Genomic DNA, 26,294 nt, shown 5'->3' on the forward strand with positions numbered 1-26,294 from the left:
GTGAGAGACTATCTGCACAGCCCTCTGTTCCTGTCCACGTGGCTCCGCTGTGATGCTGGAGCCCGTGATTGATTGAAATGGAGGGGGAGAGAGAGCGGTGGAGGAGCAGGGTAAATAAATACAAGAATGAAAGCAGAACCAGCACGGCGCTCATGAAAGGGAGCCGTGCAGATAAAAATGCCTCATACAGCAGCACAACCCCCCTCTGTGACCGAGGGGGAGTGAAAGCCGAGACGGTGGGGTGGAGGAGCATAGGAATCACACAGCAAAAACTAGCCAGCTGCTCAAAAGTCTCCAATTACAAAGGCAGGCTACAGCATGAAAAACTGATGGCACACAGCACTTCAATTAAAAGAAGTGCAAGCAGAGCAAACTAACACTGTAGTTAGGCACCGCTGTATCGGGAATACAAGGAAGTTAGCAAAGGACCAACAGCCAACAGAAAGGGAGATAACAACACTACCACAAGTAAGCCAACAGGATGCGGAAAAACAGATTACATGAAGTTTAAGCCAGCATACAGATGACTTTAGGTCTCGCTGAGACAGCGCATGCGCTGCCAAGGTGAGACCTAAAAAAGGAGAGACCAGAAGGAAAACAGAATTTTAAGTTGAATAGCGAATGACCTACCAAGCATTCAATAATCTCAAAATGCCGACATTCCTTACGAAAGAGAAGGGCGATATGCAGCAAAAACGTACACTGCGTGCTGAATGCATTTTTAGGTCTGGCATTCCAAACCACACAAGCTGTTTGTTGGCTAAAGGACCTACTGTCAGCTTACAGTGGCCTTAGAGCGTGACTACAGATTGGCCACTTTCATTGGCCTGCTGCTCGACTGCTAGCAATGTGGGCTTTCCTTCCTCTTCTTGTGTTTGTCCCTCCTCTGGAGCATGGATGCATTACTTGTGTCCTTCTAATCTTAGCTTTGAAGCACTATTTGCACTTTTGGATTAAGCTCAGTATGAGAGGGAATGTATTTTCCAGCTGTCTCCCTTGTGTACTTTTCTAGGGGCACTCTGTCACCCATGTGCATGTTGCACTTGCCCTTGTGTACTTCTACAGTATTGCTCTTTCACCCACGTACCTCTCCCCCACCCATACCACATTGCTCTCTCTGCCCCATTGCTTCTTTCACCTGGTCCCGCAGTCCATGTTGTTTTCCTCACCCTCCATGTTGCTTACAAAAACCCACCCCCTTCTTGTTGTCTCCGCCAACATTTTCCTTTGTGATGCTTCCCCCCACCAGCATCCTTTGTGATGCTTGCCCTACTTATGTCCATTGTGATGCTTCTCCTCACCTGCTCCCTCAGTGTTGTTCCCCCCACCTGAACTTCAAAAAACTCAAAACACCTTTGTGTTAATACGTTTTTCATTTATCGACGCTACTTGATAAATGATAAAATTGCTTGAATCATTTTGTAGATGCTCTGCCACAGGGCCTTTATTTGTTGTCTTCAGCCATGCTATAGAACCTCTGGGATGCTGGACACAAAGGCAAAAATCCATAAGGAAAGCCAATAGGCGTGACCAGTGGGCTTTACCGATGCTTGTTACATATGATTGTTTCACGCTCTGAGCCAGCCCTTAGGATCTGTGACTGAAAACAGGTTGAAGAGTTTTAACAAAGTGAAGATCTAATTAATGTTCACCAGAACACACAAGCTAATATACCGCCGGATTCCATAGTAACCAAGCAGGGTGGAGAAACACATTCAAAAAGGGGAAAATCCTCATTTGCCATCCTTTGCGCACAGCTCTTCTAAAATGGCCATATTAGGTTAGTTGGAACCAGTGATACGAGTCGGCTGGCTGCACATGGCATCATTTATATATTGTTGCTTTTGTGTCTGGTCTATTAGGATCCTCTGGTATGCTCAACAGCTGCACCCCAGGTCGGAGGTCCTGAGTGTCTGTGATAATACAACATGGTGGCCAATCCAATTCCCCATTGTACATGTGATGTACTCATTCCAAAGTAATCTGTAGCGGAGCTGCCCTTTCAAATAAATCAATCATACAAGTATAAGCCATGTACTTAACCTAGCATGCCGTGTTGTTGCAATCCCAAATGGACATATTTCTTTTTCAGTTTAAAAGCAGAAATCTTCTTACTTACTTAGAGCCGGTGGGCAGGGACATCCACCAAACAATTGCAGACATTCCACCCACCACGCTTAAGAGCGCCAGTGACATCAATGCACTCAATATAGTATACAAGACATTTACCACTTTTCGGTAGGTATCGTGATTGTCGGACTCTAAAAAAGTAGGCCCTAAAGCCTGCATTATGAATGGCCTAAAAAATGGACCAGGTTTTTGCCACTCTTAGAACTATCAATACCAGGGATAAAATATGGTCCATTACTTAGTGAACCTTAAGGGCCCCCTTTAGATATGAGAAATTACCAGGTGAATTGGCAACTCGAGGCCGGATTTCACTGCAATTCTCACTTTTCCGTTTTTTTCTCATGTGAAAATGTGAATTTCATAATTCCGATACAGCCGGTAACTGTTTTTACTAGCCGCATCATAATATTTGTAATCCGGGCCCTGAACTTTTAAAACGTTGCATGAAGATAGCCTGGCAGTCCTCGTGACTACTGAAAGAGGACTCTAATATACCAGTCGCACGAATAAAGTTCAAGATCTTTGAGTTAATGCTTGTAAAGAGACGACAAGGAACAAGCAGTCAATGGCTCTTTTCAGTTATCAAATTCTTTATGTCTATTTCCGTGGATAAAAGATGCTTTTGAGTCTGAAAGTGTAGTCCACATTCAGACATTGTGTGTATTACTAGCGACATAAGAATTGCACATTAAATTACTTTTTCAACTTAGAGGTATCACGCCACAGTGCTTGGAGTTGGTAGTTTCATTGGAGCAGCTACCAGAAAGCAATCTCAAGTCCAAACCAAAGGCAATGTGCCTGTACCTATCTAATAGAAGACCATACCTCATAGAGAGTGCCCACTTCCTGGTCCGGAGAGGGAGCGAAAGACTGGTTCACATATATGAACTGCAAGAGAAAGAAACCAAGGAGTCAGGCAAGAGATGCTTAGAGCAGATATCAATAGTTACATGGGCACTGAGGGAGGTGAAGCGTTGCTCATCAAGACTATGAATCTGTGCCTTCTGCAGCACTAACCACTCTACCAAGTCCCCCACTTGAAACACAAAAAAGCAGTGGAATTACAAGCAGAAACTAGATGTCAGAGTTATTCGGGACACAATTCTTGGTTCTGTCATTAACATCTTAGTTTAAAATACAAAGCAAGGACATGATGGTGTTGAATGACATTGCGATTCACTCAACACAAAAAGAAGAAATTGAATTTGCCTTTAATCAACTGTTGACTCACATTTTCCACAGGTGAAAATGAAGCTCAATTTATCAATGGACGCAAACATTTGAATGTTTACAACATTTCTTTAAAAAATAGAAATATATATTAAAAATACCTTTCCAGTGATTAGTTGCTTCTTGGGACTCTTCCTGCTCTTTCCTCTCTTTTACATTCACACGGATACATAGATAACCCTGGCCTAAACGCATAAAATCATAGAAATTCACCAGTTAGGATTATAAATACACACAAGGCACACCACAACTCCCAGGACCCACCATGTTGTTCTATTAGCTTTTTGTAGTGTGTGAAGTATTGGAAAATAGGTACTTTGTTCATGGCGGATACTGTGAGCTACAGCATGTGTTGTGTTCATTCAAACCCATAACTGGTGAATTTAAGTGGTTTTACGCGTTTGACCCAGACCCATAACTCAGTTTTTAAATTTTTCAGTGAATTTCATTTTTTTATGATTTACCTAATTTGCATCCCCTGGTGCTGCGCACCACATTTAGCAATGCACAGTTGGGACTTAGTACATGGCCTGTCTACCGCCAAGCATTGCACCTAGCCTGCCCTGGGTACCAAACCCACGATCTGCACGGTCTTTGCCTGGCATGAGTTGGGTAAAGTCCCTAGCCGATAGCCAAGCCCTGTTCCCTATCGCTTTCCTTCCAAACAAAACCAGACACTCATTTTAGTGTTTGGCTTTGCATATATGTATTTTTTTTACACTGCCTAAACTCGCGAGTCATGCTCAAAAAGACAGTCGTATCCAACACCTAAAATGGGCACTGGTGAGTTCATCAGTCAGCTCTACGTCACAAGCCATGCGCAGTATTTAGAGGTATTTTCTCTGGAGTGACTTGACCATTCTACGCGTTGGGATAAACTCTCGAGTCAAAGCAGACTCACGAGTTTCAAGATGGTGGGTAAAAAAGTCAAACCCTAATCCAACCAATCGCATATTGCAAAAAAATATATTGTGATGTGGGTGCCGTTTGGGAGGATGAGAGAGATTCTGGCCACCAAGTTCTGAATAATCTGCAGCATTCTGATGAGTTTTTTTTTTGTTGATCCCGTCATAGCGGGTGTCCTCATTTTCCAGCCTGCTTGTGAGCAGGTCATGCGTGACAGTTTTCCAGGTGCTGACAGAGGCATTTGAAATTCTTCCTCTGCCTCTTCAGGGCATGGAAGCATGTAGTGGTGACAGCACTGACTTGGGCAATCATGTCGAGTTTGCTGTTGATGATGATCCATAGGTTCTTGGTGTTGTCGGTCCTAGCTCTGTTGGCTACCGGGAGTCCGCCCACTCAGATGTGCTCTTCCCGAAGATCATGATTTTGGTCTTACCAATCTACAGCTTCAGACAGTTAGCTTTCATCTGGTGGGCGATGTCAGTCATACAGGCATTGAACTTGAGCTGTGTAATGGCATAGTATCTATCAGGGAGAGAAGGAGTTGCGTTTCGTCAGCGTAGGAGAGGACGTTGATGTTGTGAGAGCGAATAAAGTGAACTAGAGGGATCATGTATGTGTTGAATAGGGTCAGACTCAGGGAAGAAACTTGTGGAACCCAGCAGATGAGGTGGTAGGAGTCCAAGGTGTGCAATGCCATCCTGACTTAATGGGTCCTTCCAGTCAGGATAGAGCAAATCCACTGTAGTGAGTGTCCTTGGATTATGATGCCCTGCTGGCGTTCGATGAGAATGGGAGAGCAGTACTCAATTTGAGCCGGTGCGTGCAGGTATGGCCCAATGACACTTATTCAGGGGTACTTTTCTTTTACCTCCTCAGACATAAGGGAGATAGCAGTAGAAAGAGAAAATCTGAAAAAAGTGACAAAGGGAGAAACAAGAGATGAAAAAGAATGTGCAGGAGTGAGAGCCTGGTCATGGATTAAAGATGTCTGAACGGGAATCAGGACTACGCAACCTATGTATTCGGCAACATGACCTTCTGCAGTGCTAGAGACAGCTTCTGAGTAAAAGATTGGGTGCAGCACCTATTAATTTATAAATTAAGCACTGGGTAGGAGACTCTGTCAAATGCTGCAGAAAAGTCCAGGAGAATGAGGGCCACCGTTTCGCCTCTGTCCACAGTCATGTGGATGGTATCCGTGGCAGCGATGGGGGCAGTTTCCATGCTTTGGTTGGGTTTGAAACCAGACTGAGAGGTGTTGAGGAGTTGGTGGTCGTTGAGGTATTCATTGAGGTTCCTATTAATGAGTTTCTCTAAGACCTTGGCCAGGAATGGTGGCAGGGAGATTGGTCTGTAGTTGGCAAGCGTTGAAGGGTTTACAGAAGGCATCTTCAGCAATGGGAGGACAGTTGCATGTTTCCAAGCATCTGGAAAGGTCACGGAAGAGGTGGAGGCATTCAGATGGATGTCAGCATGGTGCTGGTGAGTTGTAGTCCACTGGAGTATGCGTGGTTGGGGCAGTGGTTCGATGGACTTCATGGTGGTGGCAGGCAATGTGGTTAGCTTTGGTCCTTTGGATAAGATCTGGATGGGTTTGGCGAGTATCAGGTCGGGGTGCGAGCTTAAGTTACAGTGATTTTGTTGTTTAAGAATTGAGAGAGATTGTTGCAGAGGTCCTGTGAGGGGATGACTGGGTTGAAGGTGGCTAATGGTGAGGGGAAATCTTTCACAATGCTGAAGATTTCTTTGCTTCTGTCAGAGCAGCACATTTTGTGTTCCAGATCGTTTGGTGGTAGCGTCTTAGAGCAGATTTGAGCGTGCTCCTGTCTGCATTGTCCCAAATTAAACTCCATTTGCACTCAAATTGTTTGAAATGGCGTTTCATCAGTCCGAGTTCTTTTGTGTACCAACTAGCCTGGTGTCTGGATCTTGTTGTATTGCTGTGTTTAGGTGGGAAGGGGGCAGGGAGTTGGTACAGGAGGTGATCCAATTGTTGAAATTCTTGATGGCTTTTGAATAGGCTGTTGCTGTGTTCGGATCTGGGGGTGTTGGCAGCGGTTTTTCATTCCTTGTCAGTGATGAGGTTTCAGTTTGGTCGGGCTGGTCTGGCAGGGGTGCATGTGCACTGGACTAGGATGGGGATGATGAATTTGACGATAATATAATCTGTTGGGGGACTGGTATGGGCTAGTTGACTTGGATGTTGAATAAATTGGTAAAAATAGGGTCCAGGGGGTGTCCAGCAATGTGGCTAGGTCCCTTTACTCGTTGGGAGAGGCAAGGCTTCCAAGGGTCCGATGACTGTTCTCGAGTTGGGATTGGCGTTGTCTTCCAGGTGGATGTTCAGGTCTCCGTGTAGGATGTAATTGCTAGCATTGGGGTGGAGTGGTGCAACAATGTCTGTGATGCTGTCGGTGAAGTTGTTGCGCAGTCTGGGTGGTCTCTAGACGAGTGCCACTAAGGGTGTAGTTGGCTGTGATGTGGAGCTTGAACGACAGGTGTTCCATTTTACAAGACGGCGGTTTCACGGATGTGTTGCAGCTGATGGCATTCTTGTGGATTATGGTGATTCCGCCGCCGGGCTTGTAAAGTCTGTCTTTTCTGGCAATCTTGGAGCCGGTGGGTGGAGGGGGACACGGCTGTGGAGATGTCAGCTAACGATTCAGGCTTCAGCCAGGTTACTGTGAGGTAAAGTAGATCAGGATCATTGTCATGCAGCAAGTCCTGGCCTGGATCTGTGGTGTGTTTAGTGAGTGAGAGGTGTTGAGGAGCATGCATGCAAGTGTGGAGTGTTGTGTGGATGGTTGCAGGACTGTGAGTGTGAGAGAGTGGGGTGTTGGCTGCAGTTGGTGAAGTGAGTGTTGGGTGTGGGTAAGTGCATGAATACTTGCAGGGAGCGTAGGAGAATGCCCCCTGGGTGTTGCGTGATGGGGAGAGGCACCAGTGTGACTATAATCCAGTTCTTATACCCTTCTGCTGTAACTTCACCATCTGACAGACTAATTTCATAACTAGAACTAGCCAGTGAAAGAGCTAGTGCAAACATTTTTGTAGCTTTAGCCAGTACCTAACTAACTGTGGGGTCAATTTGGATAGACTAACCAAAGTATGTTAAGAGAGGAGCTGTAATTTTAATTGGGATGGCGAAGTGAACTGACCAGAAACAAAACTAGGATACAAAAGGTGGCCAGCCATATGTGTAGCCAGATTTACCTGTTGTTTCAGGCCCAAAGTGGCAAAAGAATGACACCCCAGGGTGGTTAATGTTCTCCATACAAACATTTAAGTATCCCAATACCATCATGTTAGCATATTCAATATATAAGGGATCACAAAGCCTGCTAATAAAGACACAAAATTGGTGGTGGGCTTGTAAATTGATTAAAAAAAAGGGTGTGGAAAATGAAGAAGTGGGATAAAAAGAAATAGTAAACAGAAGCGATTCAGCTACTTGAAAAATTATCATTACGGATGGAGATGAGACTGACTTATATTATAACCTGGCGAAATAGCAAGGAAAAAGTCAGGATTAGAGGTTTCTGTTACAAATAGTATATCAGTAAATATGAACAAAGAAATGAATGTTAAGAAGATAGCACTTAGGAGAAACACTCAAAGGCCCCCTTGACCTTGTTTAGTGAACTTACAGAGGTAGTGGACAAAGAAGAGCTTGAAACGGATTCAGAAATAAGCATCACATTAGGAGAAAGTGATAAGATATCATGATGAGAGCAATGTTGAGTACAGTAGAAAGCAGGCATCAGATTTATCCAACAGATTTATAATGACCTTGATTGTCGGGGAATCTCAGACTCACATTGCCAAATGGCACTGACTACGCAACATCAAAACAGCAAGCTAGATTGGATGCATATTTGCATTTATTCACAGGTTTTGGTAATTTTCATTCTCATTTTACATCCAATTGTTATGACTCAATGTCAAGAATAGATCTAGTGCCGAACATTATTGCACTGACAAAATGGTTGTACAAAGCTTCTCCTGCTATAATAAACTGCAATACTATATACTGCCTGAGAAAACTGTGATTTGGAGAGGAATGAGATGGGGTGTTCAGTTTCAGCCCCGCTCTTTCTGTTGGTGCTTGAGCCCTTTACCATCACCATTCATCTCTCTGAAGAAATCAAATGTCTTTTTATGTCAGCAGGTAACCCTAGGCAGCTCTTATATGCAGACGACATGTTGATGACTTTAACCCCAACTGCTGGCTCTATGCCCACTGTAATAATGATAATTTATGATTTTTCACAGTATTCTGGCAACAAAATTAACTTGACTAAAGGCAAGATGATGCTGATTACAACACACCCAACAGGTCAACCCCTTCGAGACAACTTTTCAAATGGGATCTAGCTAAAGTGAAATATTTAGGAATATTAGGGGTGGCAATATGAACGCCATGGTGACCGACAATCTGAAAATCTTGAAAGAATAACTACAAAGATATGTTGTACAATGGGACAAACTGCAACTCTCTGTATGGAGCCGAATACAAACAATTAAGAAAGTATTAGCATTGCTTTTTAATTATGTGTTTATCATGATACAGATTAAAGCTCCTCACTCTACACTAAGAAATATCAGTGGCCAGATCAAAGACTATATTTGGCATCAAGATAAACTAAGACTTGCAATGCCTGTACTACAACTTCTAGAGGATTACCCATGCTAAAAACCATCATGCAGAGCAACATCTTTCACAGCTGGCCTACCACTTACGTCCTGAGATGGAGAACCCCAGACTGGGTCATATTTGAAAATAATTTACAGGAATGTATATGTGGTCTACAAGCAATCTATAAATGTCAAGCGAAAGAGGAGTGAAGAAAATTCAATAATAAAAAGCTCTATGAAAATATGGTCAGACATTAACAAAATCTTTAATCAAAATGGATTCCACAACCTACAAGCCCCTATCTGGAACAATTCAGTGTTGCATATTAAAGGTCCTACCTTTAACTGGCCTGTGTGGTTAGTATAAAATACTTGATGGCTCTCTAAAAATGTTTGAGAAACTGCGTTAGAAATTCCAACGTGACCCCAATCAATATTGATATTTCCTACGCCTTAAAAACTGTTTGAACAGTGAATTCAACTATTTAATTTGACAGCCCTTACCTTACTTAGATACCTAGAATGCTGTGGAAGTTATAGAAATTTGGTGTTGGGCCTTTATGGCACCATGATTGATGACTGTGTTTCCAAACCTACAGTAAGATCTCTCTTGAACAACTGAAGATTAAAAAAACATACACCAAACAAAGAATGATCTGAACCCATGTATGAACATGACAGAGGGCTATGAGAATCCCTCTTAACCCCTTCGCTGCGGCGCGAATTCCGCCGCGGCGCTGGGGGGGTGCGGGGTGAGCGCCGTCATGAGTCACGGGCGAGCTGTGCTCATGACGGCGTGGTTCCGTCACGACTCCGCCCACTCTCTATTTTGCCCGCACAGGCGGGGAATCAGTGCCGCGTGGGAGGAGCGGCCGCAGCATGACGGAACCACACCGTCATGAGCACACGCCGCCCGTGGCTCATGACGGCGTGGTTCCGTCATGCGCACGCAAGGGGTTAAAAAGCAGATATTCTTAAGATCATCCACAACTGGCACTGGTCCCCTTATAAACTCCAAGGTGCCAAACATGCACATACTTCTAACTGTTGCAGATGTCATCAACTAGGCTGTTATGTTATGTAGATTTGTAAAGCGCACTGGCACAGGTCCTTTGGATCACTGCCTGCTCTTAAAAAATATTCCTTCAACCATTCTGAAAGGATAAGGGGCCCCTTGGGGACCCCTTCCCATTTGCGAATGGGTTACCACCAACTTTGAGTTGACAGTAAAGTGCGAATGTTTTGCGACTGCATTTCGGTCGTAAAACATTTGTACATGCCAAACCAAATCAGTATTTGGAAGGGACGCCCCAAACACGCCCCTTCCAACTACTGGATCGCAAACCCAAATCGCGATTCGGTAACAGGTTACCTACTCGCAATTTGGGCGTGGTACATCAGAAAAGGCATTTTTTCATTCGCAAATTGCCCGATTTTGCAAAACAAGCCGTTAGCAAACTCATCTTTCCTTACATTTAGCCCTGAGATTTTAATTCTAGGGGTTTCAAATATAAAGCATTCTGTATTGGAACACTGGAATGCTGGAAGCTCCATTGAAGACCATGAAGTGGCTGAAGGGTAATAAAGGCTTGTATAAGCCTTCTGCTCCAAAATTCCAATGTTAGTCTTTTTATTTCTCCCTTTTTAATTTAGAACATTCAAGCCTCAGGTGGGTGGAATGTTTTAATAGCCTTACAGTCCTTCTGCCTCAGGCTATACCGGTTCTTAAAGGCCCTGTCCCTCGTTAGAGGACCTCTCCATTCTGGTTCAGGGTCTTTACTAACTGCTATAGCCCACAGCGGAGAGCTATACGGCTATAGTGTTTAATTTTAGCAGACGCAAATAGGAAGTCAATTCTATTTTACAAAAATCACCATTTAATTGGTCACAGGACAATTAGGGATTAGACACCCACATATTCTAACTCTCATCGCCAAGAGAGATACTGGGCAACATATCCTGGAAAACGAGGTGGGTGGCAGATGAGTGACAGTAAGACCGAAAATGGTGGCTTGCCCAAGGGCACCTTAACTTTGAGATCGCACTATTGCATTTTCAATGTCTTTGGGACGCTGCCTCTAGACTCAAAGGAACGGATCAGACTGCAATTGCCTAAATTATACAAAAAGTGATGGATCAAAAGCTTGAATTTATCTCAGTCACTAGTAAATGCTCGGGCCTCATCCCAGTCCATTGTTATTTTATACACCATGTTACCTCTGTGCAGCACTCAAAAATCCTTGGGCATTAGCTAGCATCAAGTAACAAGCTGCTCATATTCCTGTTTCCACAATACAGCCACCATATCTAGCAGAGCTCGTGTCAAGTCAATTTGATTGTAGATGGGCATCAGACTCACACCAAAAGGGAAGAGAAGGGAGCACAAAAGAGTGTAAAATGACACAAATGAGAAGGTTTACCAGCTGGTCAGCTGGCTCTAGTTTGAGGAACTTCTTGATGAAATCCATGAGCCACTGGATACGCCGTGAAGGCTCTATCGTCCACTTTTTGGTCTTCATGATTGGTGTGTCACCCACAGCTTTCAACAAAACGCTGACTGGAAAAATAGAGAGAACATCCTTGAAAAAGTAGGCCCAAGAAGGAGACAGACCAATAAAAATAGCATGTTAAACCTGTGTCTTACATCAAGACGCGAAAAGAAACTGCCCTAGCACCAGCTGCCCCCAGGGATCTCAAATGCTTGACCACAAGAACTAGCCTTCACTACTACATGCTTTCTATGTGGGGAGAAAGATATGACACATCTAATCCTACATTTTCTATTGATTGGTCCATACGCACTGGCTGGTTCCAAAAGAAAACAAGTTAGTGCGTCAGTGGATTAGTCATCCAAATCTAGTAAAGGAAAAAACGCTGAATGAACGAGTTTTATTTACAGGTGCTCAATTCCCCATGTTCTTTCATCACAGGTGATTTACCCACCCATGCTATTGAACTAAGTCAGATCTTGGATTTTACTACCATGCCTTTCTGCATCGGATACATTCCCCCACTGGCATTCTTTCCACCAATTATGAAGATTTATTGCAACCTGCTTTTATTTTTCGGAGTAATTCCTTTTTCTAGAATCCACTTGTCTGCTGGTGGTATGAACATTTCCGTTCACTTGTCACACACTGACGCCTGAGAGTTATTTATCAGTAAGGACCCACCATTATTGTTCTCTGATATATTGGCCTGAGGCTGGTCTTACGGATTGATCCTTTTGGGAGACTAAACATCGACAACTCTTCCACAGCAGCCCTTAAAAAATGTATTCAGTACTGCAGAATTCTTAATACAAAAACTTTATAAATTGGGCGAACTGGCAATTACACCACTCAAGGACCCATTGACGAACTGCAGTGTCATAACAATTGCTGGGATCTTATTGATGTGTGCTTTCTATTGTGACCCTCATATTACCTGTATAAATACTGGTACATGGATGCTATTTAGTATTGAAAAAACGAAATATGGAAAATGCATAAAAACGTTTGTGTAAATTAGTATTGAAAACATATTTTTGCTTTATTTATTAGAATGATTGTTTTTCTATAACTGACACAGCGTATGTTACTATGTTTAGTCATTATTTCTACACAGTATTCACTGTAATTTGTTAATGATTAGATTGTTGATGACTAAGCAACTCATTCTAAAGACTAAATCACGTCAAGCAAACCAATCAAGACCACCTTTAATTATATTGCTCTCACATAGTACAATTTAGATCATAGGAACACAATTCTGCGGCGCCACCCCAATCAAGTTTAGATACTGCTTTCACACATTATTGTTCAGGTACACTCTCTGGCTGAAATACCACAGCAACATCTCAGACACAACATTTAGCTCTGAAGAAAGTACTGTATTTGCAAAAAACACACATTTCAACAGCAGACAAGGTCATCTGCATGAAATAGTTTACTAGTCAAAACATATACAGCAGAAATGGTAAGAAGCAGGTGACCTGGCAGTCTGGCACACTTTTTCCTGCATCCGCTGACAATTACTGCCTATCGCCTCAAAGGACCGGATTGGGCTGCAATTGTCTAAATTATACAAAAAGTGATGGATGGAATGCTTGAAAGAATCTTAGCCACTAGTATTTACCCGGGCCGCATCCCAGTCCATTGTTATTTTGCACACCATGTAACCTAAGTTTGAACCTAGCTGTGTGCAAAGCAGTCTTGGCCCTGCTCCAATTGGAACAGTCCAGCCCGAACTGCCAGGCCATGCCCTCAATGGACTGAAGCACATGCAACCCAGGACTACTTTTGCCCTAGTTAGGGCTCATCAGCCAGGTATAGTCTGGCTCCAAAGACACAGTATGCACAAGACCCACATGAGGGCATTCCCATCCCACTAAGAGCAACACACTCAGTATACAAAAAGTGATGGATGAATGTTCGAATGAATCACAGCCAATCACCTTGTTGTTTTTGCAATTGTCAGAAATTTCCTCGGTGGCTCAGACGACGGGTTGTATCTCTACCAAACCTGGGTAACTTGAGGTGCAGAAATTCAAGGTTCCTGCTGCAACTCGAAGACCTGGTTTAGCATTGGAGGGTCGGGCCTTTAGTGCAGGGAGCAATATGCTGCTAAGGAGCAATACAGCAACAGTATTAGGGAACTGTAGGACCCTGCAGGTCACCACAGACGGGTCTCAGGAAAATTGCCACTTTCTGACAGTATGAATAGGTAGAGGCAAGAGTGGAGAGAGAGAGAATGGATGTGGAGAGTATGTCGCTAGGACCGGCCAGGTCGCTCGTTCTATGCTTAGTGAACAGAGTCTTACGATGGATGTTGTGTGTGGGAGGGCACCTTTAAACCAGTTTCTGTGTTGCTGGTATGTTAACGGGACTTCAATGTCTAGAATGTGTTCTTACGGTGGTTCAACTACAATGTAAGCGTGAAACAATTTAGTCTGTGGATCTGCAGGCGGGAACTGAACCCAGGAATAGAATACCTCTGATCCGAACACCTCGTGTGCCTCAATCAAGAAGGTAACACAGCCACCTGTTGCTGGTACGCCGTGTTCTAACAAATTTATAGTTACTGCATGTCTGCAATTTTCTGTAATGTTGAGAGCGTTTGCAAATTCTTCTTCCCCCAAACCCGAACCACCACTCGTGGACTCAGTCATTCTCAAAAGAGAAGAATAAATGTTTTAGAAATTAGTGGTTTTGCACAATGTGGGAACCTTCTTCCTGACAAGCTTGTTTAAACCTTCAACCAATACACAAGGTATATCTGCTCAGCTGAGGTGGATCTCCCTTCTCACTTCAGACATCTCTGAAAAGTGTGAGTAGGGCTTTCTGAGAAAGCATAAATGAACTACTCAGATTTTAACTGTTAATATAAGAACGAAACCAACGTTGGTGGCGCCATGTCGTGTAGCTACTAGGAATCCCCAGGGCTTGCGTGTTTTGGATGACCTAAACTGAGGGCCTGGTGTCGAAACCGCTTCTGGACACCCGCACAGGATATGTCAGCTGTTAGACCAGCTAGGTCTACAGTGCCACTACCACCCCCCTGTATCTTACAGTGGTGTAGGTAGTTTCTGGCAACCACTGAACAGGACAACCCTGATTCCTCAGGGATCGTGGAAAACAGTGCAGTACTTTTTGCTCAGTCACTCGTGCTTGCTTATTCTCGAAAATACACAGGATGGCGGTTAGGACGTTTCAACAAGTATTTATTGGTCCAGTGTCAGTCTTGTGTAAAACATATTTGCTACGACAATCAGGAGACAGAAGCATACGAAAAAAATCGCAAGTACTAATATAGTGAACTGTAGATACATTTCTACCATAGTACTAAGAAGATGAACATATACGGGTCAGATAAAAACAGTAGCATTTGTATACTCCTATAAAGCGCTCCCTACGTAATCTGCCTAAATGTACCTAGCCTAGATATGTAGGTGTAGCTTGTATATGTGTATAGATATATATGTATATAGCCAAGAATCCCCTAGGGAAAAACCAACCCCCTCACCTGATGGTAGAGAATGAAGGACCCTGTCTCTGCTCTGAGGAGGACACCTCGCAAGGGGTGTCAGACCACTGCGTGTCGAAGATTGAGCATGCAGGACCCCGTGTCAGGTTGGAAGGAATGCTCCTCTAATTTGCAGGGGGAATAATGGTCTTTTATTCTGGAGTGGTCACTCCAGTGTTTTTCTAGAATTTTTTGAAAACAATCATAAATGTTTTGGAAACAATACTAAATGTTTTCCAAAACAATGCGATTATGTACAGCGGGATGTTGACCAAGGATGGAAAAAAGTGGTGACCCTTATACAGAATAATTATGCATTGCCTGAGGGCATGTTTATGTATGTCAGGTACAAGGATTATGATAGAATACTAAGAGCCTGGGGTCGAGGAGACAGTAGCAAGCTACTAGGTAAAAAATCACCTATTTAGAACCGTTATTGTCGTGTGGATGAGACAATGTATGTAAAAAGGGGGCATACATGACAGGACTAGCCTACAAGACATGACAGGGTATAGTAAAAAGAGAAGAAAAACAACTCTCCTCCAATTACATACACTACATAAACAGACAAATACAAATGTCAATAAAACAGAAAAACAAATATATAGAATAAATCAAATGTTTGTTTTTACTTATTCATTCATAATCATATTCAGTATTTTAGAACATAGTAAATTATCCATGATGCTTTAATAAGAGAACAGTCTCACCCTCACAGACTAAAACTCGTCATACTCACAGACTTCATACACACATACCACTTATACCTAACACAGCATCCCATGAGTCATTAAAACTGTCTTGTACTGTGCCTCAATGACATAGAACTAAGCCGGATCCAAAGAAAACGGCAGCGCGAGTGTTTCTCATTTTTGACGTCTTGAATCTTGCTCTCTCTTGGGATTGATTACTATCCTGTTTCATTTTGCAGCCCGAGGAGTATTGTTTCCACATTTCGTATTCAGAGAAGGCGAGTGTTTGATGCCAATATAATGTTGTTAGCAGTCTCTGGGAAGTCTTCTGACCAGTTTGATGATATTGATTCGGCTCATTCTGCATCCATCTGGTTCTGTGAAGGAGTATCGTTGGACTTCACTGGTTAGAACAGAGAACCAGTGGGCTTTGGCCCCCTTTTTCTCCCAGTTTTGATATTGTTTTGGAACTTCTATATTGTGCTCTGAAGGTGTGTGGTCAGTTGGCCACTTTACACCAAAACATGCACCGGCACCTGCGCTACTGCTTCTCTGACAAGGCAATGGAACACCATGTACTCTGACGACATAGATAACCACGTCATAAAAGCTGGATATTGTTAATTTTAACAAATTTCTTTCTATTAATGACCCTACTTTTAAAAACATGTTTGCTTTGGATCTAGTGGCGTTTCAAAATTGGATCCAGATAGCCACAGACATCTTCCTTCCTCCCTCTTTTAAGAAGATAAACAATCACCGTCCCCCTGCCCCTTGGTTCTCAGATAAGCTTAAAATTGAGAAAACTAAATGTAAGAATATGGAAAGACGGTGGCGGTGGGCTTATGCGCCTGATGCCAAACTTGCCTATCTACGTACTAAAAGGGAGTATCATTCTCTTTGTAGGGCCGCTCGTGCAAACTATGTTTCTTCAACTATAACGGATGCTAAAACCTGCCCCAAAACAATATTTAAGATGGTTAAAGAACTATCTGGCTCTGCAACCCAACCAATTCCCCCCAGTCTGCATGAAATGCAATGTGACGACCTTGCCCAATTTTTCAAAAACAAAGTGGAAGCAATATATTCCGCTTTGGTCGGCAAGAAGTCTTCCTATCCTGACCTGCCACTATCCACTCATGTTCAAAGAGGCTCTCTGTTTGATTGCAGTGACGCACACATCATGGACTCCACCAACAAATTGGAAAATTGGTCACCACTTGATATTACTACCCTTAAACAGCATCTAGGTAGTATCAAATCTGGGTATCCTTCGGTCTATTACCCAGGCCAAGTTTCAGGTGCCTAGGGTTAGACTATCCTGCATGGGTGGCCGCTCTTTCTCGTATTTGGGCCCTGTACTGTGGAATGCCCTTCCTTTGTCTCTTCGCACCCAGACCAACTTCACACTCTTTCGTAAGTTACTTAAAACTTGGCTTTTTAATAAGTAGGTTCCATTCTCTTTTTCTGCTGTTACTGAGCGGCGCCGGGAAACCCTTTTTGGGTAGCTGTTGCGCCTATATATAAATTACAAAAATAAATAAAAATAAATAAAGTGTATGAATAACCACACTATAAATTGTACGAGTATATGCCCTACAGAGACCTGTAAATGTTTGTCAGGCCATTAATTTGTTAGAATGTATAACAATTATACAATTAATTATTTAGCAGTCATTGTATCTGGAGACAATGTACTTTCTTGGATCCTGGTTGGTTCTATGTCATTGAGGCACGGAACAAGACACTTTTCATAAGTCTTTGTGTTAGGTATATATGAAGCTTGTAAGTATGATGAATTTTAGTCTGTGAGGGTGAGATGGTTCTCTTTTGCTAAAGCATCATAGATAAGTTACTATATTCTAAAATATTGATTATGGATATATATAATGACATACATTTGATGTATTCTATATAAAAAACTTTTCTGTGCTATCAACATTTGTATTTGACTCTTTATAGAGAGCATGTAATTGGAGGGATGTTGTTTTCTTCTCTTTGTACTTTAGTCCCTGTCCCGCCCCACCGTCAGTTTACTTCGGGGAAACCGTTGCGTTGTTTGAGAGAAGAGGGTGGGGCAAAGGGCATTTCTAGGGAGAGGTAGGCAAAAGGGCAGCACAGCATGAAGCAAGCTCCCTCGTTCATTGAAGAACAGGTATACAGTTTAGGTTGCACCCAAAAAAGAATAAATACACACACAAACATTTGTCCTTATTCTTATCTCTCATAGTTGGACATGGCACATATAACATGAATATCAAATGTACAGAAAATTCTTGGTTTCATCGTGGCAGCAAATTCCAGCATCTTAGGCAAGTGTAAACTGATGCTGCTTGCTGTACTAAGCTAGCACTCCTAGTAGGCAACTGCACCCTTCCTTCCAGCTCTAAGCATGGTGTCCCAGGAGATGGAAAAAAACAGCGACACTAGACAGTTCAGTGTCTTTGTTTTTTCTCCACTTGGCATATTGTGAAAGCGGAAAGCTTCAACCTGGACCCCCATCTGAGAGGCAATCTGCGACTATTCTAGGAAGAGTACAAGTCTCCATTCTCTTCTGGTGGAATAAGGAAAGGATCCCAAAGATATTTTTCTGGAGTGGATAGAAGGACAGGACGTGTGTGGCTCTCCTACTAGCCACTGCAAGCACCACTGGGAGGTGAAGAGGGGTAAACATAGAATGTACTAAGCAGCGTGCAAAAAGAGACACCATGTGATGGACCAAATATGTCCCAGAGCCCAGAACAAGTGTTCGAGCCAAACATTAGCACAAATTAAGCACAGCCTAAAAGCAAAGCTTCAATTAATAGGAAACAAGCATTGGCAAAGCCAATAGGTCTCACCTATGTGAGCCATTGACTTTGACAGTGTTTTGTAGCCATGATGTACAGAGGCGTGGATGCTTTGCAATGTGGCTAAATCTAATTTTAAAAAGCAGCCAGTGCTAATGGGACTTTTTTAGGTCTCGCCTAGCAGCACGCATGCGCTGCTCTGCGAGGCTTATTGTAAGGGGACTTCAAAAAGCTCACCACACGTTCGTGTGTGTGTGGCCTATTGCTTGCGGTTACCCGCATGGGCGCCATATGTTTTGAATTATCGTGCCCAGACACAGGCGCGATAATAAACATATGGCCTGGTGCTCGCACTGGCTTGTTCTATTTTCTTGTAAAAACATAGTACCCTCCTCCCCTACAGCTCAGGTCTCCTGTGCTCCGAGCAGGCACAGAGGCTGCAGAGATTCGCCCAGAACAGCCCGAGTCCTTTCCGTCGGCAGCTTCGCCTTGAACCATGAAGCTGCAGCGGCCCTTGTTAATGACCTGCACCCTCCTCTTTCTACTGGGTAAGGACTGACCTTCCGTCTTCTCAAACAGCCTCTTTGTTCACTTCTTACGCGCTATCGTATTCAGTCCATACCCTTCTCGATTTAACAGCTCTTTGAAGTCTTAAGCTTACAGGACGATAGCTTCAATGTTAATTCCAATACTACAAGTTCCAGAATGCAGAGTTGTTTGCTTAAAAGCCTGCCCACGGTGTTCCACACGAGATTTGGTCGTCGAACATGTGCTTCTTTCTCCATACCGCACACTTCAAGACTCCAGGCAGGGGGGTGAAATTTCTATTACGCAGGCATAATCTTGGGTATTTTTGCATTACGTTTGTTGCATAATTTCACATAATTATTACACAACAGTAAATTAAATGAATTTGATATGCCCATTCCCAGTCAGCTTGCCTTGTGTTATGAATTTGCAGACTCAGCCTAGCTTTCACCCTGCATTGTCACACCCCACTGTGCTTCCCTCTATGACATTTTCCTGTCCAATATCCTCGCAGATCCCGCCTTCACCTAGCCCTGCCCACCGGTCTCCATTCAGGACCCCCACGCCTCTCTAGTCGAACAGCCCCTAATAAAGGCCCCTGCCATTCCTTTATAACTCAATTTGTCCTCATTTGGCAGAGTTGGCACATTCCTGGTCTGTGGTACAAGTAAAGATTTGTTCAAGCCCGAGGTCGGAAAACAATGAATGCTGTTATGTAATTCAGAGTTCATGAACTGTTAGAAGTAAGTTGTTAATTTCTTGCGGTTTGGTAGGTTGTTCTAAAGAGTATCAATGGGTTTGGCATGTTTAAAGTTTTTACATTTTTATTAATGAAAGTACAACATGAGTTTGAATATGTATGCATTGGGTGGCACACGTTGGAGATCCAGTTACTTTAACTTTTTATTGCAATTTATCTTGTACACTGCACAGCATTGCCACAGTGGCTTTCCTGGTGCTCTCTCCGAGTCGCACATACTGATACCAGCAAAAGATTGCAAAAAAAACAAAACAAGCATTGGCATAGCCAATAGGTCTCGCCTTTGGGACCTTTTAAGTGTTTAGCCATGCAACAGTTGATTTTGTTGCACCAAGGATATTGTACTGCATAACTAAATACTTATAAGGTTCCAAAGGCGAGACCTATTGGCTATGCTTTAAGTGCATTGGTGCTGGATGCATCATAGTCCTTTTTAAGTCGAGCCTACGGCAGCGCACATGCGCTGCTGTATGGGAGGCTTCATGTAATCACTCTAAACTTTTCTATGTGGGTCTGACTCCTCCCACGCATTTGGTTGGCTGTGTCAATTTGAAATGGGAGGCTGCAAATGGGTAAAGGCGGGTGCATGACCCAACTCTTTTAGAAATGTTCACTCCCACAGCGTTTTGCTTGCGGGAGCGAGCATCGGCACGCAGAGTGGCAGCTGCATTCCTTCCATTCCTTGCAGCGCGCGCACCACTCGCGGGCTTGTTTTTTTGTTTTCACAAATGTAGCACTGGCCACTTCCTCGTCGCGCCTCTTTCCTTCTCACAGCAGCCCCTTGATCTCCCAGAAGTACGGCCTCCCAGGCAGGCTCCCTCCCCCAACGCGCGGGCCTCTGATCTCCAAGCAGCGCAGCACGCGCCTCATCAGCCAGAGCTGTGATCTCCTTATGACTCACCCTCGTGTTGTTCCCGTCTGGCCAGATTCCTTCCTCTGCGGGCATACTGGGCGGCCGCAATGTCAGGGTGCTTTACCGTGTTCTCACTACCACATAGACTTCTCCCAGGAAGTTATCCCCTGGTTTGAATCGGCCCCTGCTGGGCGGTTTGGTCTACTGTCGGGTCCCCGGTTCCCCCCCTTCCTCATACAGTTGCGCGGGTCAGAGCGGGAGTATCTGGACTTACAACTCGGAATGCCCAGCCCTCCCGTCCTGCATCCCAAGCATAACCGGCAGGGAGCGAGTCTGCCTCCACCCTGCCGGGGTGCAACCAGTACGCAGGAAAGCACTTGTGGTTCCGGGTAAGGGCGGCATCCCACCTAACCCTCAGTTTGGGAGGGGCTGGTGAAATCTGTGCACACTGACGGCCGCTAAGCGACATTTAATTTTAAGCACGGTGGAGTGCTGAACCAGGTTGCTGCTCACATCCTGGGCCCCCCTGGCAGTGCCTCGTGTGGGGTGCGTGCTTGCCCCGGCCTCCCAGCGTGCTTGGAGCTCACTGGGGGGCCATTCAAGTTCCCGGACCTTCCAGAGGTAGTGGTCTGGCGTCAGCAGTGTGGTGTCCCCTGTATACCCTATGTTGTGTGGTGTCCGTTATGTCGCATGGTCACCGCGTTCTCAAGTGGATGGGACGGGTGGGTATTGTTTTGCGGACTGAGGTGGAGATGTGGCTCAGAGGCTGTATGGCTGGTCACCGATGGAGGTCCAAGCAAGTCTGCCTGTGGGGTTTTGTAAGGGGCTCCTCTGTTGAGCGGGGCCTGACCTCGGTGGCAATACTTTAGTGTCCCTGGTTCGGCATAAGTCCGATTCATGGGGCTGCTGGGCCTCTATGTGAGAACATTCAGTGGTTGTACTTGGGGCTAAACAGGGGACATGAGCCGGTTTCGGCCGTGGGATGAGGATTGGGTTAGGCAGGCACATGTTTTGGGGCTTTCACAGGGCCTTAATTTTACAATCATTATTGCCATTAGCCAACTGTGGCGCAAGAACCTTGGTAGCGTTTAGTGTAATATTTGGTAAACTTTACAAGCAGTATGAAGCCATGGTATGGTTAAATAAATTCCAGCGTAAAGGTTACTCCAGAGTACAGGCATGTTAAACTGCTCACGACACAGGTTCAGCTCCTTTGTGAGAGCAGCGAACACCTAAGGTATAGAGAGAGAGAGAGAGAGGCCAAAGAATGACATGAGGTGGGAGACGCACATGCAGAGCACTTTACACTCAAAGGAGCAGCGCTTTACAGAGAACATTTCATTACTGTAGCACGAGCAACAACCAACGTGTCCTGAAATGCTTGCATTGTACGCGTGTGTGCACTGTACAATGTAGCCACAATCACATTTTGGTAAAGGGCGGTCGTCGGGGTTACAACCAGTGCTGGAAACGCACATGCAGCGCACTTTACACTCAAAGGAGCAGCGCTTTACAGAGAACATTTCATTACTGTAGCATGAGCAACAACGGACATGTCCTGAAATGCTTGTGTTGTACGTTGCGTGTGTGCACTGTACAATGTAGCCACAATCACATTTTGGTAAAGGGCGATCGTCAGGGGTTACAACCAGTGCTGGAAATGGAAAAATAGAAGTGCAGGTACTCTCCAATTAAAAGTATTACGTCTCTCTTGAGAAGGGCCAGTACTCTCCCTCTCAAAATAAAATAAGCATTGGCATAGCCAATAGGTCTTGCTTTTGGGACATTATAAGTATTTAGTTATGCAGCACAATATCCTTGGTGCAACAACTTCAACTGTTGCATGGCTAAACACTTATAAGGTCCCAAAGGCAAGACCTATTGGCTATGCCAATGCGTTTTTACGATTACTGTTAGCCACGCTGCTATAAAGCATGACTACAAATCATTGTCAAAGTCTGTAATGCCCATGCTGTACAGCATGAACAAATGGCAATGCCAATAGTGTCAGAGGCAGGACCTACTGGGTTTGCCAATGCTTGCTAGGTCACAACACCCTTGTGATTCTGAGCAGAACTGTCTATCTCCCCATGCATGAAATAGAAAAAGGATATCACTTTTGGCAAAAAAATCCTATCAAATAAAGGAGGCAATTGCACCCATGTCCATGTCTTAGGGATAATACATTTGGAAGCAGATAATATCTGTTGTCAAAATAAACATCCATTTTCTAGGAGAAAAGGGCTTCTTTGAAGTGTGTGTGTGGCATAGTAAACATAGCTACAAATGGCAAGAGGTTTAACAAGGATGACAGGGAAGAACAAATATAAGTAATACCCCAAATACAGCACGATCAGTGGAAGGACAGCAATCAAACTGAAGCAATCAGTACTTAGGCTATGCTCCAGTCGAAAGAAGAGGAAGTGAACCCAGCACGCACAGGCCAATTATAAGGCAGCAAATAGAGTGAGAAGGAAGCAAACAAATGCTAAGCAATGTGCCGGCTCCAAGCCCTCTGTTGTAAACAATATCTCTTGCAAGTGAGAAAGCACGCAGTACAGGCACTGTTACAGGCAAGAACTAAAACGGCATTTTCAAGACCGTTGTTATTAGAGGTAAAGCAGCATGATGGAACTGCCTGCCCTAGAATTTATGGCATTTGGTTCAGAAATGAATTGATAAATCGAATTAGTGCCCGCGATACATGTGTATGTTTAAAAAAAGTACACATTTCTTCCACTAATAACATTCTAAACCTTTAGTTCTCTGGAGAAATGTGAACTTACTATACCGTAAGGAAAATATTCCGAAAATAAATCACCTGGAAGTTATTTCCTTACACACCCTTCTCTACTATAGGATCAAAAGCAAACAAACGTACTTTATGGGTATAGATGGATTTTTGTTTCTAACTAAAAAAGCAGGGTCCGGCGGGCATCTAATCTGAAGTGCATCCTCTCCAAATATGAAGAGTCGGACCTAGGCAACAGCAATGGAAACAGTCTTAAAACTATACCAATAGGATATCAGTGAAAGCATTAGATGGGGACTTTTCCCCAAAGCTCTTTTAACCCAATGGAACCTAGTGAATAAAGGATCAAGCCACAACACCCGGATCCACTAGTTCTTCTGACAGAACTAAGGGCTAGCAGTAAAGCCATATTCAAGACTAGCAACTTGAAATATTTATTATAAGATTAAAATGGGTTAAAACCAACAGTATCACAACAAAATTCAGGCTCCAGTGAGAACAGAGAAAGAGAGTGATATGCCTACCCTAATTGATAGAGGAAAAAACACTCCAGACCTTTAATGACATCCTACACTGTAGAGAGACAGCATACTCAAGAGTTTGATCCAATTAGACATAGGCAATATTGAAGAACAAACATTTTAGAATTAGTACTCTTTAAATAAAATATGTTTCTCTAGAACCCTGCAGCATCCTAGTTAAAGATGTGTTTCTACTCCACAATAATTCCAAGAATTTATTAAATGTGCATGGCCCACAAAGCAGGAGAATGCATATCAATTAAATAAATAAGACAAACTAGAAGCCTGACCATGGACTCTTGAAGCAAGACCCACTATAGACATCTAAATCTAAAGTCATCTCATCTTAGCATCTTATGAAATACCACTGAGCAATGGTGTAATGACAATGCATCTTGTTTACAAGTCAATTCTGAAATACAAAACCTGAAAATGTACATGTATTTTTCTTAACTGGCATTTAGAAAATTAGGATGAGATCCACAACATAACATTTTATATCATTCATGACAGTCTCCTTCCTGCTCTTCAACTCGGTAGGCACTGACATTTTTCAGCCCTTCCAGTTGAAATACACCGTACCTGTGATTCCATTGCTAGGCTCTACGTGGCATCAGTGTTACTTCTATGTTATCTGCCTATTAACGTTTCAATTTGTAAGCTCTCTCTCTCTAATAGACTGCTATATGATCTGTCTACTAAATATCACACTTCTACGTAACTAGTGCAGACAGTTTTCAGATGCTCAGTTCTTCTTAGCCAATATTTCATTATTTGTGTAGGTCGACATTGCCCTTCTGGTAATTACCCTGTCTACATACGTCAACCAGTAATGTGTCCGCATCTGTGCTATTTGTCCATGGTCTCATTTCTATTTATTATTTCAAATAATTCATATGTTTACATAGCCACCCTTCTCCTTCTGATCACATCTCTCCATGTTCCTTTTTCCTATGGATTGTCTACACGTATTCACCTCTATGCAATGTGCTTAGTCACTGAATTTGCAATATATCTAGTCAATCTTCTACGTCTGTGCAGGTTACCAATTATTTTTCCAAGCCTATGTAACCTGTACATTTATTTCATGAAAGTCAGTATAATCTGCTCGGTCATTTATTTTTTGAGGGAATCTTTTTAGACATGTTTAGCTTGAATGTAAGGTCGTCAGTCTTTCCTCTATTTACATGAAATTTAGGGTGGCAGATATATCGTTTTAATCATCTGTCCAGACATTATTCTAATTCTGTACAACCGGACTATTTATTATTTTAAGTCTTGCCATTGTGCCTAGTCATTAACCGATTCTAAGGTATCTATTCAGTAATTCTTGTACCTGTGGGTAATTACTACTTGTCCTGTCGCTTTTTGGTTCTAAAAACAATTGTACTTGTTGCCATATCGTTTTGAGCACCAATCGCAGGTTCATGCCATATATCTCAGGAGTTCATATTTGCCTATCGACCTCTCTTCATTAATAAATACATGTCGGAACGCTCAAACCAATAGTAATGAAAAGTATTTCCAAAAATCCTTCCAGTCCTTTAAAACCCGGGGAGCGTCTCACTTATATTGTGTCCTTCTTCTATTTTCAAGCTTCTTAGTACATTTAGTTCTTCTGCATTACCCACCAACTAGTTTAATAACATTAGCATCCACTCGAATTGGCTACAGATGCTGCCAATCTAGAAACTAAGCCCCGCCTTCCCTTTAATGAACTAGGAAGTAGAGCTCCCTTCACTGGCGTGCCTGCGCGATCATCACCGCGAACAGCCTTACTTTTCTTCTTAGTCTCACTGACGGTTTCCTCTGTGGTAGGCGAGAGAGCAGCGCTTGGCAGAGGCTCCGTTGTCACCTCGGGAGCGTCAGCTGATACCTCTCCAGGTGAAAGTTCTAGGTTCTTCGTTGCTTCCGCCATCTTGACATCTGGCAAAGAGTAGGAGGGAACTATCGTATCGTCTGATGCAGCCGCCAGCATCCAAGATGGCGAGAAACGTGTTTCCGTTTCTTGCGTCAAAAGTGTTGACTACAGTTACGCCCGCCCACCATGCTTAGAATTTGTCTTTCCAGCCTAGCCGAGATGTCATAAGAACAGCTTTAGCCGATAGTAAACCGGAATAGATTTTTTCAATTAGAAAAGATGCCGCTAGCGATCCATCAAATAGTATTGAAGCAGTGCCCATGGGATGAATGTGTGCATTCTGTATTCCATGGAGGGGCCGAGTCAAGAGCGCTCACTTTTTTGGAAATTCTCAGGTTGTGAAAATGTTTAGATGAAGACTAATTCTGTATCAGGACCAGGCGCTTCGATTACGCTTCTCTATCTATCCTGCATCAAAAACATAGTCAATTACAGTACAATAAACTTAAAAACTACCTTTCCATGAACTCTCAGTCTGACACCATCTTGTGCTCAAATCACAGTCCAGATATCCCTATATGTATTGTAACGGCAATCTTCTCTTCCTTTTTCTTTGCTTATGCAGCCAGTTAAG

The 26,294-nt window shown here is 43.5% G+C and overlaps 1 protein-coding gene across 1 annotated transcript in view; it reads right to left on the bottom strand.

Moving 5' to 3' along the window:
- Positions 1–25,769, bottom strand: part of ATG12 (autophagy related 12) — a 29,011-nt gene extending 3,242 nt beyond the window's left edge. The window contains exons 1-3 of the mRNA XM_085616548.1: positions 25,579–25,769; positions 11,322–11,458; positions 2,956–3,018 (exon numbers count right to left, since the gene is read on the bottom strand). Coding sequence (XP_085472674.1) covers positions 2,956–3,018; positions 11,322–11,458; positions 25,579–25,717 — 339 coding nt within the window. The 5' untranslated portion in view covers positions 25,718–25,769. The remainder of the gene's footprint in view (positions 1–2,955; positions 3,019–11,321; positions 11,459–25,578) is intronic.
- Between the last annotated feature and the right edge of the window lie 525 nt (positions 25,770–26,294).

The sequence above is a fragment of the Triturus cristatus genome, chromosome 7 (genome assembly GCF_964204655.1).
Source record: "Triturus cristatus chromosome 7, aTriCri1.1, whole genome shotgun sequence".
NCBI classification, from domain to species: domain Eukaryota; kingdom Metazoa; phylum Chordata; class Amphibia; order Caudata; family Salamandridae; genus Triturus; species Triturus cristatus.